This window comes from Miniopterus schreibersii (assembly GCF_964146895.1).
Source record: "Miniopterus schreibersii genome assembly, chromosome: 4".
NCBI lineage: Eukaryota > Metazoa > Chordata > Mammalia > Chiroptera > Miniopteridae > Miniopterus > Miniopterus schreibersii.
Genome location: NC_138105.1, coordinates 23,002,351 through 23,016,687, shown reverse-complemented (window position 1 = coordinate 23,016,687; position 14,337 = coordinate 23,002,351). Strand labels below are relative to the sequence as shown.

Here is a 14,337-nt window from a genome sequence, read left to right as displayed (position 1 = left end):
TGAATGAATGTATAAATGAATGAGAGTGAATGGAGATGTTTGCAGCGTCACTTAACAAGGTTAAGGCGGACGTCAGGATAAGTACTTGGACAGCTTGGGGATGCTTTAGGCACCTCGGTGGTCCTCGCTGGAAAGACTCCCCCGGGTCCGCACGGGGCCTTCCACCGCTGTGCAGTAAAAACGCAGCCAAGGCATCTTCTTCCCGCGCGGTCGGCGCTCTGCGACCTCCAGCCGAGAGGGGGCGCTGTGAAGACGCAGCCGCTTCCGCCGCGCCTTTTCCTTCCTCCTGCCGCCGGCGCCAGGACGTCCTGTTGTCGTTGGCGGCGCTCGGATGGCTTCCACTGCCGTAGCTGCTGCTGCCACCGCTTAGTGCCGCTTCTCGCCCGGCGAGCGGAGTGCTGCGCGGCCTCCTCCTTTGTCCGGTCGTCCGGCGGGTCGTCCCGAAGGGCGCCGCTTTCCTGTGGCCCGAAGCATGGGCCGGGAGTCACGGTGAGGCAGCGCTGCGAGCGGGCGGCGAGCGGCTTCCTCGGAGTGGGGGAGAGGCGGGAGTTGAGGTGGCCGCGGGGCCAGGCCTGGCCGGGCGCAGACCCACGTGTGACCAGCTCGGCCCGAGGCAGCTGGAGGGGCTGGGGGACCTCGGCTGAGGGAGCGGCCGTACTGGGACGGGGATGCGCACAGGGTTCCCCTGCGCTATCAGCCGGTTCGAGCCCCTGGGCAGGTTTATGATTGTATGATTGTATTATCTTTTTTACATACTGTTGAATTCGGTATGCTAATCTTTATATTTAGATTGAGTATAGACTATAATTTTCTTTCCTTATACTGTTTTAGTATAAAACAGTACTATTTTACATTTAGTACTATTTTACATTCTCTCCCTTATTCCTTTACTCTGACCTGTTTTTCTCCATAGCACTACATGGCATTTTGTATATTTATTTTTTTACTTGTCTGACATGCCTTCCTTTATAGAATGCAGTCTGCTGGGGCATGGTCTGTTTTGTTTACTCTCTTTGCTCCCTTTCAAGATAGTTTTCCCCCCTCTGCATGTGCTATAGCAAAAGGGTTCATTCTTTCCCCCTAATTAAAAACAAAAACATGTATAAAAAGTCCTTTCAGTGTTTAATTTGTCTGCTGAGATTATTTGGAAAAAATGTGATAAATAAGATATAATAGAAGCTACCTGTGTCTGCTAAACTTAATCTTTAACTTCATATTCTAGTCACTATCGGAAGCGATCAGCATCACGGGGACGCTCTGCAAGTCGATCTAGAAGTCGCTCACCCTCAGACAAAAGAAGTAAACGTGGAGATGACAGGCGGTCTAGAAGCAGAGATAGAGATAGAAGGAGAGAGAGGTCTCGTAGCAGGGATAAAAGAAGATCTCGGTCAAGAGACAGGAAGCGTCTGAGGTAAGGATATTAATCTCCAAAGGACCCATGATAATTTGAGTCTTCTCAGCTAAATCAAGCCTCTTCAGAAGTGTGATTTAGACTAGAATTTAGTGGCCTCTTTGCAGGCCTTCTGCTTTGACTCCAGCTTGTTTGATTAGGTCCAGAAGTGATTTGCCTAAAACAGCGATTTTCAACCTTTTTCATCTCATGGCACACATAAACTAATTACTAAAATTATGCGGCACACCCCAAAAAATATTTTTTGCTGATCTAACAAAAAGTAGGTATAATTTTGATTGATAAAAAAAAAAAAATTGCTTACCCATTTTGCTGCAGAGTGACTACTTAAAAAATCAGGAGCCTATTCTTACATATAAGGATTTCTGGTACCAAGAATTAACCAGTCAGACACAACAATGCCCATTATTATGTGACATGACCAATAAGACACAACTCTGTTATATGACCTATATATTTATGGTTCAAGAAAGGGCATTCAAGCTAGACAGCTGTTGTTATGTTGGCTGTTGTCATTTTTTTATTTGACAGTCTAAGAGAAAACAGGTCAGTGCCTTGACTAAATAATCAGGCATTGTATGTTTTAAAAATTCTTGTCCTGGTCAAGTACTCAGTTGGTTAGAGCATTGTCCCTATACTCCAAAGTTGTGGGTTCAATCCCAGGTCAGGGCACATATAAGAATAAACCAATGAATGCATAAATAAGTGGAACAACAAGTCAGTATTTCTCCCTCTCAAAAATTCAATTAGAAGTATTTTAAAATTTTTTTGGTAGCACAATGGTTGAAAATTGCTGGCCCAGAATAAAGACTGTCAAACAGTATTTTAAGTTTGGAAGCTTCAGTTGTATTTTCTGTAATCCAAAGAGAACTCTTGAAGCCCCCTTGAGGTAGGTTAGAAAAAGAAGCCAAAGGTAAGGTTGTATGCCATCAAGTGGGTTCTGTTCTAATTCTTTCCCAAGAGATCTTACCATTGTGTTCAGAGACGCCACTAAAGCTGACAGAAGAAAACAGGACAGAACCATCTGTAGGCCTTGCTTAATGTTTGAGACTGTTTTAAAGAACTGTTTCAGATTTGAATGAAAGAATATCTGAATTTTTTATTATTACTTTTACTTGATTACATAGTTCAGTCAAACAGCCATTCCTTGAACTTTTCACCTTTTCTGGGGAAGAAAAACAGTGTTTAAGTAAAAATAACTTATATTATTTGGTCCCAGGAACAGTTTTATACACTTCAGTCAAGAACGTCTTAAGTGAAAGTATTCATTTAAGATTTGGTCTTTGACTTTTTTGGTGTGTAAGTAGGATCACAAGATTTTAGAGCAAGAAGGATTTTGATATGATTTTTGTGAAGTCTCCATATTTTATAGATGAGGAAACTAAGACCCAGAGAGTTGATCTGCTCTATGTCATGTCAGTAGTTAGTAGCAGCACCAGTATATATACCCTGGTCTCCTCATCTTCATATCTGTGATCTTCCCACAGTCCTGTTTTGTCCATCCTTAGGTTTAGGATGTCTTTGAAATTCAGGTTTTCTATATTATAGGCTATAATATAGAATTGCAAGTTCTCTAATATAGAATTGCAAATTGTTATTATTACAGATTTACTTTGTTTTTCCGTAAGCTTCATTTTGAAATTAGTATTCTCATTTTTTTCAGTGACCACTTGTAAGAATTGGCATTTCTTCTTCCCTTTTTTTGCTGGTTTGTTAATTAAAATCTCTGCCTCTAATAATGGTAAACATTAAGAAGCTTCTTTCAACATGGAACAGAACCTTAATTTGAAATAGTTCCACTTTATAATAGGATATATTAAAAGTGTTCCCTTTTCAGGCGTTCCAGAAGTAGAGAGAGAGACAGAAGTCGAGAGCGAAGAAGATCTCGAAGTCGAGACAGGAGACGCTCAAGGAGTAGAAGCCGGGGTCGGCGATCCCGATCCTCCAGTCCTGGCAATAAAAGCAAGAAAGCTGAGAATAGGTAATGTTATCATTGGATTGTATCTGTAATGCAGGTTGGGAACTGACTGTCTTCTCTATTCCTTGTGTTTAAAAAAAATCTTTAGGTCCTAGCCGGGTTGCTCAGTTCTTTAGAATGTCATCCTGATACACCAAGGTTGTGGGTTCGATCCCCAGTCAGGGAACATACAAGAATCAGTCAATCGCCTGGCTGGCATGGGTCAACAGTTGAGCATAGACCTAGGATCCAGGAGATTGAGGTTCGATTCCCGGTCAGGGTACATGCCCAGATTGCAGCCTTAATCTCCAGTAGAGGGCGTGCAGGAGGCAGGCAATCAATGACTCTCATCATTGATGTTTCTATTTCTCTCTCCCTCTCCCTTCCTCTCTTTGAAATCAATAAATGTATATTAAAAAACAAACAAACTAGCCCCACCAGGCGTGGCTTAGTGGTTGAGCATCGATCTAGGATCCAGGCAATAGGGTTTGATTCCCAGTCAGGGCACATGCCTGGGTTGCAGGCTCGATCCCCAGTCGGGGGCATGCAGGAGGCAGCCGATCAATGACTCCCTCATCATTGATGTTTCTCTCTCTCTCTCTCTCTCCCTCTCCTTTCCTCTCTCTGAAATCAATGAAGATATATTAAAAAAAAAAATCAGTCAATGAATGCATACATAAGTGGAACAACAAATTGTCGTCTCTCTCCCTCCCCCTCCCTTTTCTTCTCTCTGAAATCAATAAATAAATTAAAAAATTTTTTTAAATAACCTTTAAAAATATTGAATTTGACTCCTACCATGAACTATTGGCAGAATTTTATTTTAATAGGTTTTTAAAGCGTATAATTCAATTGGAAAATACTAGACTATTTTAACAATCATAATGTTCTATTATTTAATAACTTAATGATCAGAAATATATTTTATTTATTTTAATACCTCAACAACGGACTGACAGATCCATTCACCCATTTTTTTTTGGAATGTTTCTTCCCATTTGGGTACATCTTTCTAGTTTCCAGAAAGCACATAGCTTAGGGTCGTCTCTGAGAACCCTAAAGGCTTTTACTATTAGTATTATTTTAAATAGAAATGATCTTTATCTTTTATTTTTATTTTTTATTGATTTCAGAGACAGGGAGAGGGAGATAGAAACATCAATGATGAAAGAAAATCATCGATCAGTTGCCTCCTGCATACCCCCTCTTGGGGATTGAGGCCACAACCTGGGCATGTGCCCTGACCCAGAATCAAATCTTGACCTAGTTCATGGATTGACACTCAACCACTGACCCACACCCGCTGGGCCAGAAATATATTTTATAAACGTCTCTGTTGGAACTATGTTTTTTCCTTTGAAATTATTTTCTTAGTATTTCTGACATTGACAAATAATTTGAACTCATGGTATGCATTGCTGAATTGCTGTTCAGGATGGATGAACTTTGTATAATTTAAATGAACATGTTTCAATTTGAGATACTATGTTTGTTAGACATAAAATGTTTAGTCTTTATTTTTCTCTTAGTAGTTTGTTCTTTGCCTATTGTTTCTAAGGTGGTGTCATAGGATAGTTGATATATGGTCTTGTGTCTTTTTCTGTATAGTCTTTATATTAGTCTTAAGTATTTTTCCTGTGTCGTTTATTTTACTTTGGAAATTTTATTTTTATTTTTACCAAGGTCAGTGTAATAAAACCTTTTGGGGCTATTTTATTTATTTTTTAAAATATATCTTTATTGATTTCAGAGAGAGGAAAGGAGAGGGAAAGAGAGAGAGAGAGAAACATCAGTGATGAGAGAGTCATTGATCGGCTGCCTCCTGCATGCCCCTGACTGGGGATTGAGCCCACAACCCGTGCACGTGCCCTGACTGGGAATCGAACCCTGATTGCCTGGATCCTAGGTTGACGCTCAACTGCTGAGCCGCGCCTGGCCGGGCTGGGGTTATGTTACATTTTAAAAAGTATATATATGGTGCACTCTCCCTCCTGGGAGCACTCCCAGGCCTTTCTTCCCTCTCAGGCATGTATCTCTGATGCTCTAAGGGTCCCCATGAAACTTGCAACCAGGGGAGCAATGGGCAGTGGCAGCTTGTCCCAGGCTAACTTCCTGAATCTGTCTCCAAGGTCCCCTTTTCTCTGATTCAGTGAGCCAAAGCAGCTCTGCCTAGGCTCTCTCCTGTTGCTACTTATATCCTGAGCCCTTCCTTGTTTCATTGTCCCCAGCTTTAATAAACGTACTCTCAAGATCACACAACAACAAAAACCAAAACAAAAGTGTATATATATATATAAATTCATAAAAGTGAATAAAACATAAACATACAGTTTATTAAATAATTATAAAGCAACATCCATGTAACCATCACCAAGGTCAAGAAGTAGAACCTTGTCAGTATCCCCAGAAGCACTCTACATCCCTTCTGTAACTGAGTTCTTTACTTCCTTGGATAAAACTAGTTCTGACTTTTGTGGCTAGAATTTCCTTCTATTTCTTCATAGTTTTACCACCTGCATTTGTACCTGGAAAAAGAATAGTTTAGACTTATGTGTTCTTTAACTTTACATGAATGAATTATATATTCTTTTGTATCTTTGCTCAGTGTTATTTGAAACTCATCTTTGTTGCTTATAACAAAGCATTTTCTCGTCAGCAAAACTGCTTTCCAAAGAGTATTACTAATTACATTCCCACCAGTAGTGTATGAGAATTGTATTGCTCCATACCCTTGACAATATTTGGTGCATGGGATGATGCTCAGTCCACTGAGCCACACCAGCCAGGGCTGTAATGGTAGTTTTGTTGACCAGAAACTTGAAATATAGTAATACATTTTCATTGCTAAGCACCATTCTGTGGTATAAATATACCACAATTTATCCATTCTACTGAGATAGATGCTTGGGTGGTTTTACTTTTTGGCTGTTGTGAACGTTTTTGTATATATGATACTGGTATACATTTGCATGAGTTTCCCTAGGATATATATATCTAGGAGTGAAATTACATGGTTGTAGAATAAACATGACTTTATTTTTACTAGGTAATCCTGAATGCTTTCCAAAGAGTATTACTAATTATACTTCCACCAGTAGTGTATGAGAATTGTATTGCTCTAAACCCTTGACAATATTTGGTGCATGGGATGATGCTTGATCCACTGAGCCACACCAGCCAGGGCTGTAATGGTAGTTTTGTTGACCAGAAACTTGAAGAAGAATTTACTTTATGAATTGAGGAGAACATAGATAGTAAAACTTGACAAGGGCAGTATGAGAAAAGAAAATTAGTCTGTATTCAGTCTAAACATAAAGATTAGCATACTGAATCCAAAAGTATAAAAATGAGAACACGATCATGAACTAGTTGGATTTTTCCTAGAAATGGAAGATTGGTTTAACATTAGAAAATCAGTGTAATACTCTGTATTAAGATTAAAGGAGAAAAATCATAGTTATTTAAATTCAGGAAGAGCATTTTCTTAACTTTAACATACATTTATGTTTAAAAGTTATTAGCAGACATGAATAGAAAAGTATTTGACAAGCGTTATAAAATTGGAAATGCAAAGGGCATAAACATTCTTGAAAAATAAGATATCAGCACTTGTCATAAAGTTATAGAAATTAAGATAGTGTGGTTTTAGTGTAGGGATATACAAGTAGATTAGCGGGACCCTATAAAGAGCCCAGAAATAGAGCCACGCTATATGGCCATTCGATACACGACAGTGGTGACATAATCAGGGAGAAAAAGTTTTTTCAATAAATGGTGCTAGGGACATTTGGTATCCTATAATGAACTAGGACTGTGTACCTCATTTTGTGCACAAAAAGCATTTCCACACAGATTAAAGACCAAATTAAATGATAAAACTATAAACCTTTTAGTAGTTTATACTAGAGAATGTCTTATTTATCTCTGGATATTTTCATCAAATCCGGAAGGATTTCTAGGTACTTTAAAAGGCTGGTGTCGCTCAGTGGTTAGAGTGTCAGTCCATGCAATGAAGGGTCAAGGGTTCAATTGTGGGTCAAGGGCACATACCTGGGTTGCAGGTTCCTTCCCTGGCCCCGGTTGGGGTGCATGTGGGAGGCATCCAGTCAGTGTATCTCTCTCACATTGATGTTGCCCTTCCTCTCTCTGACCCTCCCTTCTTTCTTTCCACTCTTTTTAAAAAAATCAATGGAAAAAAATATGCTTGTGTGAGGATTAACAACAGAAAAGTAGTGATCATAAAGGGGCAAAAGAGATCAACCAATTTGATTACATTAAAATTAAGTTTTGCTCTAGCCAGTTTGGCTCAGTGATTAGAGGTTCAGCCTACGGACTGAAGGGTCCCAGGTTTGATTCCGGCCAAGAGCATGTACCTCAGTTGTGGGCTTGATCCCTGGCCCTGGTTGGAGTGAGTGCGGGAGGCAACCAATCGATGTGTCTCTCTCACATTGATGTTTCTCTCTCTTTTACCTATCCTCCTCCGCCCCCCACACTGAAAAGCAATGGAAAAGTATCCTCGGGTGAGGATTAAAAAACAAAATTAAGTTTTATTTATTAAGCTACCGTAAGCAGGGTAAAAATACAAGCCTATTGTGATTTTATGTTATTACATATAAAAATTATCTTGTTGAATATTAATGTCTTGGTATGTTTCTCCATTTGTTAAACTTTAGCTCTCCTATTTAAATTTTGTAGTTTCTTCTTTTTTTTAAAATATATCTTTATTGATTTCAGAGAGAGGAAGGGAGAGAGGAAAAGAGAGATAGAAACATCAATGATGAGAGAGTCATTGGTCGGCTGCCTCCTGCACGCCCCCAACTGGGGATCGAGCCTGCAACCTGGGCATGTGCCCTGACTGGGAATTGAACCTTGATCTACTGGATCCTAGGTCGATGCTGAACTGCTGAGCCACACCTGGTTGGGCTAAATTTTGTAGTTTTTACATGATATGTCTAGTTTTTTGGTGGGTGAATTTTTAAATATTTAATAATATTTGCAATTGTTTAAGCATTAATTTTTCATTATATCTCCAAGTTGTTTATTAATGGAATATAAAAATGGAGTTGACTGTTTACCTAAAAAGTAAAGTACAAGTCTATAAAAGTATTTTAAAATGAATGTTTCCAAGCACAAATAGATAATATGTCTTTCTCTCTCTTTTTTAGAAGGTCTAGGTCCAAGGAGAAAACAGATAGTGGAGAAAGTTCTAAAGAGAAGAAAAAAGACAAAGATGACAAGGAGGATGAGAAAGAAAAAGATGCCGGCGTATGTTTACTAGCATATATATCCTAGTACCAGACTTGTTTCTGCAGTGACAAGTTATTCTTTGTTTTTTAATGCCATATGCTTTATGTTTATATGAATAACAAATATATAAGATGAACAGATCAAATAATAGTTTCCATGAGAAAATTTTTTTTCTGAAAAAAGTTGCATATCTACATATATATATATATATAGTCTGTTTTTACTTGAAAACTGACCATACCATATGTACCATTTTGTATCTTGCTTTTGCTTATTTTTAAATTATGAATTAATTTATCAGTATATAAGGTCTTAAGAATAATAAGCAGGAGTATACCCACCATCTTACTTAGGAATTGAATATCATGCTGTTTTCATTTGTTATGTATTGGAGATCTTGCTATAGCTGCCTACATAAATATAGCTCATTATTATGATTATTTATTTATTTATTTTTATTGATATTTAGAAAGAGGAAGGGAGAGAGAAAAACAGCAATGTGAGAGAGAAATATCGATTGGCTGCCTCCTGCACGCCCCCCTGGGGACCGAGCCTGGCAACCTTTGGGAACGTGGGATAATGCCCAACCATCTGAGCCACACCTGTCAGGGCTAGCTCATTATTATTTGTAATGCCTTTATTGATTTCAGAGAGGAAGTGGGGGAGAGACACACACACACATCAATGATGAGAGTCATTGATTGGCTGCCTCCTGCATGCCTCTGAAACCTGAGCATATGCCCTGACCGGGAATCGAACCTCAGTCTCCTGGATCGTAGGTCAATGCCCAACTGCTGAGCGAAGCTGACCAGGCTAGCTCATTATTTTTAATGCCTTCATAGTATTTTGTTGAAACAAGGTAGAAAGATCACCTTTGATAGCTATTTAGGTTTTTTTCCTGTCTGCAATTATAAATAATGATTCATTAATTCTTGTACGTGTCTTTTGTGAATATAGCATAAGGTAAATTGGTTTTAAATTGCCATAAAAAAAAAAGTTGTATAAATTGATTTAAGATATAGACATGAAAATGTCTGTTTCCTTTTTTTTTTGCCAATGTGAGAATTTGAAAAATTAATTTTTACCAATGTAATTGGAGGTAATTGGTATCATTTTGAGTTGCATGTCTTTAAATATGAGTATTTTTAAGTCTTGTGAACATAATAGATAAATTTTGTAATATACATAATGCATTAAATTTATTTCCTATTTGCACTTTTCTTTGAATTGCTTACTCATATCTTTTGCTCATTTTGTTACAAGATCTGTATGTTGCACTGTGTGCCCACCATCTAAAGTCAAATCATCTTCACCATATATCACCATATATCAGGCCCCCTTCACTGCCTCTCTCCCTCTGGCAACCACTACACTGCTGTTTGTGTCTACAAGTTTCAGTTTTATGTCTCACATATGAGTGAAATCATATAGTTCTTAGCTTTTTCTGCCTGACTTATTTCACTATAATATTATTTCACCTGTAATATTCTCAAGGTCCATCCATGTTGTTGCAAATGTCTTTTGCCTATTTTAGAATACATTGTAGCATCACTTCTTTATTTTGTTGTCTTTTTGAGTTTGTTCTATTTTTTTAGTGGTTCTATTATTTTTTTTTAAGGGACTTGCTTGCTGAGCAGGGTAGCTAAGAAAAGATACAACATAAGTCTGGGGGAGTCTGGTTTCTGATCCAGTTTCTTCTATTAAATGACTGGGTGACCTTGAGAAAAGCACATAAGCTTCCTGGGGCTCTTCTTTAGAGAGAATGGAATTATTATAAAGAGTATAAATTCAGGAGCAAAACTATTTGTTTAAGAAATAAATTTATTTTTTAAATACAAGCATTATATAACCGTATTATATAATATTTGGAAAGTCAGAACTAATTTTCTGTAATCCCAGGTGCCCAAAACACTATCACCATTCCAATTTTGTAATAGTTTCTTTGTTTTTTACATGTATATTTCCATACCTATCTATGTAGCATTTTGATATATATAATGCTTAATCTTTAAGTCCCTGATTATGGCCATGAAAACGATTTACTGTTTCCTCTTAAGAGTATTAGTAATCTTGATAATGGCTTTAGAATGGCTGTTTCTAGGAAACTCAGACCTAAAGCTAAAAGACCAAAACTTAATTGTGTTGATAAACAGCTTTTATTTGCTCACTAATTTATAATGGAAAATTGTTTTTCAAGGAGGCAATCTTGGAGGAGTTTAGAAGATTTAAAGTTGAGGATGACTAATAACTAGGGAACTTTGCTTGATAAGTCATGTTGTTTCTACTTTGAGAAGGAAGTTGAATTCATATGTGCATGTTGCTTATAACTAAAATTAGATTAATTTATGGTGTTTGAATTCTGTCTTTCTGCTTTCTTAGTTGAAGATGCTTTTTTTATGATTTTATTTTGCTGTTATTTTCATGGAGATATTTAAAAGATGTGTGATATTAATCTGGTCTAAATATAGGACTTGCGTATACCTCTCTTATACTTTGGAGAAAATATTTGGAATATCACTTAGAGTAAAATTGTTAATCGTTGCTTTCCTCTATATCCTTTTTTTCTCCCAAGAACTTTGACCAAAATAAGCTAGAAGAAGAAATGAGAAAGCGGAAAGAAAGAGTAGAAAAATGGCGAGAAGAGCAACGCAAAAAGGCCATGGAAAACATAGGAGAACTGAAAAAGGAAATTGAAGAGATGAAACAAGGGAAAAAATGGAGTTTAGAAGATGATGATGGTATATTCACTTGTTAGATAATAGCCTATATAACAATTCACGTGGAATAGTATAGAATTATGAATAATATTCCTATCGGTATTTTTAAGGCCCTTGTGGAAAAATATATATAATATAATGTTTACCATTTTTACCATTTTTAAGTGTATAAGTCATGGCATTAAGTACATGCACAGTCTTCTGTAATCATCACCACTGTCCATTTCCAGAGCTTTTTCTTCATCCTAAACAGAAACTCTGTACCCATTAAAGAGTAATTCCCTGTCCTTCCCCCATCCCATCCTTGGTAACTTCTTTTTTTAAAAAAATGTTTTTTATTGATTTCACAGAGAGGAAAGGAGAGAGAGAGAGAAACACTAATGATGTGAGAGAGTCATTGATTGGCTTCCTCCTGTACACCCCCCACTGGGGATCGAGCCCACAACCCGAGCATGTGCTCTGACTAGGAATCGAACCGTGACTGCTTGGTTCATGGGTCGCCTTTGAACCGCTGAGCCACGCCGGCTGGGCCCTGGTAATATCTATTCTGCTTTCTGCCTCCATAAATGTGCCTATTCTACGTACCTCATAAAAGTGGAATGATGCAATATTTGTCCTTTTGTGACTGGCTTATTTCCCTTAGCATAATGTCTTCATGGTTCATCCATGTTGTGGCATGTATCAGAATTCCATTCCTTCTTATGGCTTAATAATACTCTGTGATATATATCTGTATACCTATATATATGTATCCATCCCACATTTGGTTTACCTGTTCATCTGTTGTTAGATATATGGGTGGTTTATACCTTTTGACTATTGTGAGTAATGCTGCTGTGATTATTGGTGTGCAAGTATCTGAGTCCCTGCTTTCATTTGTTTTGGGTATATACCTAGAACTGGAATTGCTGGATTCATATGGAGGTTTTAAATGCCCCTTTTAATATTTATGTTAAATTTAAAATTGTAAAGTAGTGTTTATCGAGAATCACTGATTTTACTTTAGAGTCGAGAGTTGGGTGCTTATGGGCATAGTCAGTTAAGTAGCCTTTTAGTTTTTACTATGAATAAGAATGTTAATAATAAGAGTAAATTAAGGACATGTTTTCAGGTCTCTCCTCTGACTTTTTAATGACTTAGCACAGAAACATTTCCCTTCCATATCTGATTTTGACCTTTTAGTAAAGGAATAATGTGGAATTTCATAGGGAAATGGAATTTTTCTCCATTTTCTGAGAAAATTCCTGTGAAAATTTTATTTTCTCTGGAAGTTCCATAGAGTGGTTTAAATAGGTAAATGGATTGTATCTTTAAGTGATGATGTCTTAGTTACGTAAAAAGATAGATTGTTTTGAATTAAGAATGTTACTATTTTTCTCTTTTTAAAAAAATTTTACTGATTTTAGAGAGAGAAAGGAAGGGTAGGGGGGAGAGAGAGAGATTGATTTGTTGTTCCACTTATTTATTCATTCATTGGTTGCTTCTCGTATGTGCCCTGACTGGGGATCAAACCCATAATCTTGGCGTATCGGGACCATGCTCTAACCAACGGAGCTACCATGTCAGGGCAACTATTTTTCCCCCCAGTGCTTTAAAGAAAGGTAATTAAAAGAAAAATAGTTAAACTTATTTAGCAGAAAAAGTTTTTAGTTTGGCTTCTAGTAGTGTAATTGTAAGATTTAATACTGGTGGTTCATTTTTTAGGCATAATTTTTTGCCTCTTCAATTTAATAAGTTATTATAATTTATTTCTTTTATTCAGAACTATACATGCTTGGTTTCAAAACTTTTGAAGCGTATTTAAACTGCAGTATGCCTGAGTTAACTGGAAAGGAGGGTATTTGGGTAGTGAGAGAAAAGGTCAGAATGGCGGGGTGTGGTCTGATTGTAAAGTATTTCCTTTTGCAACACATGTACAAAGAAAGTGTATTCTAATATTTTAGATGATGAAGATGATCCTGCGGAAGCTGAAAAGGAAGGAAATGAAATGGAGGGTGAGGAGTTAGATCCATTAGATGCTTACATGGAAGAAGTGAAGGAGGAAGTAAAAAAGTTTAATATGAGAAGTGTAAAAGGTGGTGGAGGAAATGAAAAGGTATGGAATTTTGTTTTTAAAGAATTATATTCCTAGTTGGATAACTTGGTTTCATTGACTTGAATGGCTTTATGATGTTTTTGTTTCCTCTCTCATCTCAGAAATGCCAATACTTTTTCTAAGTACTGGAGATACTAGTGAATTTTAATTAAATGTTCTTGTTTCAAAAGCACCCTTGCCATTGTCCTTGTTCAGTACTATTGCTTACTTGTCGCCTTCTCTGTAGGTCTTCTCCAGACTTCTTCAGCATTTTCATCTCTCATACTCCTATCTCCTTTACCCTAGCTTATTTTTCTTTTTAAAATAGCATTTACTGCCCTAGCCATTTTGGCTCAGTGATAGAGTGTTGGCCCGCGGACTGAAGGGTCCCGGGTTTGATTCTGGCCGAGGGCATGTGCCTTGGCTGCAGGCTTGATCCCTGATCCCAGCGGGGCACTTGCTGGAGGCAACCAATAGCTTTCTCTCTCTCACATCGATGTTTCTTTCTCTTTCTCGCTCTCTCTCCTACTCTCTCTGAAAAAGTAATGGAAAAAATATCCTGGGTGAGGATATAAAAAATAAATAAATAGCATTTATTACCTTTTGACAAATTATATAATTTAATTTTTTATCATGTTTGTTATTTGTCCCTTTTCTAAAATAAAGCTCCTCAGGAGCAGTGACCTTTATCTGTTTTATTGATTTATCCTAAGCTCCCAGAACAGTGTCTTGCTTGTCGAATAAGTGAAAAGTAACATTTGGTAGTATTTTTTTAAATAAATTATATTGAATAATAGTATATAAGATTACATATTATACAATAAGTTACATATATACAGGGTGGACAAAAGTAGGTTTACAGTTGTGAGTATGCAAAGCACAGTTAAAGCTATTGCAATAATCATAACCTGCATGTCTTTTTCCATAGTAA

At 37.3% G+C, this 14,337-nt stretch overlaps 1 protein-coding gene across 2 annotated transcripts in view; it reads left to right on the top strand.

The window, feature by feature from the left end:
- Positions 1 to 300: 300 nt before the first annotated feature.
- DDX46 (DEAD-box helicase 46) overlaps positions 301 to 14,337 on the top strand; it is a 49,718-nt gene continuing 35,681 nt past the window's right edge. For both annotated transcript variants that reach the window (XR_013998796.1, XM_081137184.1), the window contains exons 1-6: positions 301 to 489; positions 1,223 to 1,411; positions 3,249 to 3,392; positions 8,534 to 8,633; positions 11,188 to 11,353; positions 13,276 to 13,427. Coding sequence is in view for 1 of the 2 variants with exons in the window: in XM_081137184.1 (XP_080993310.1) it covers positions 473 to 489; positions 1,223 to 1,411; positions 3,249 to 3,392; positions 8,534 to 8,633; positions 11,188 to 11,353; positions 13,276 to 13,427 (768 nt within the window). In the remaining variant the exon portion in view is untranslated. The remainder of the gene's footprint in view (positions 490 to 1,222; positions 1,412 to 3,248; positions 3,393 to 8,533; positions 8,634 to 11,187; positions 11,354 to 13,275; positions 13,428 to 14,337) is intronic.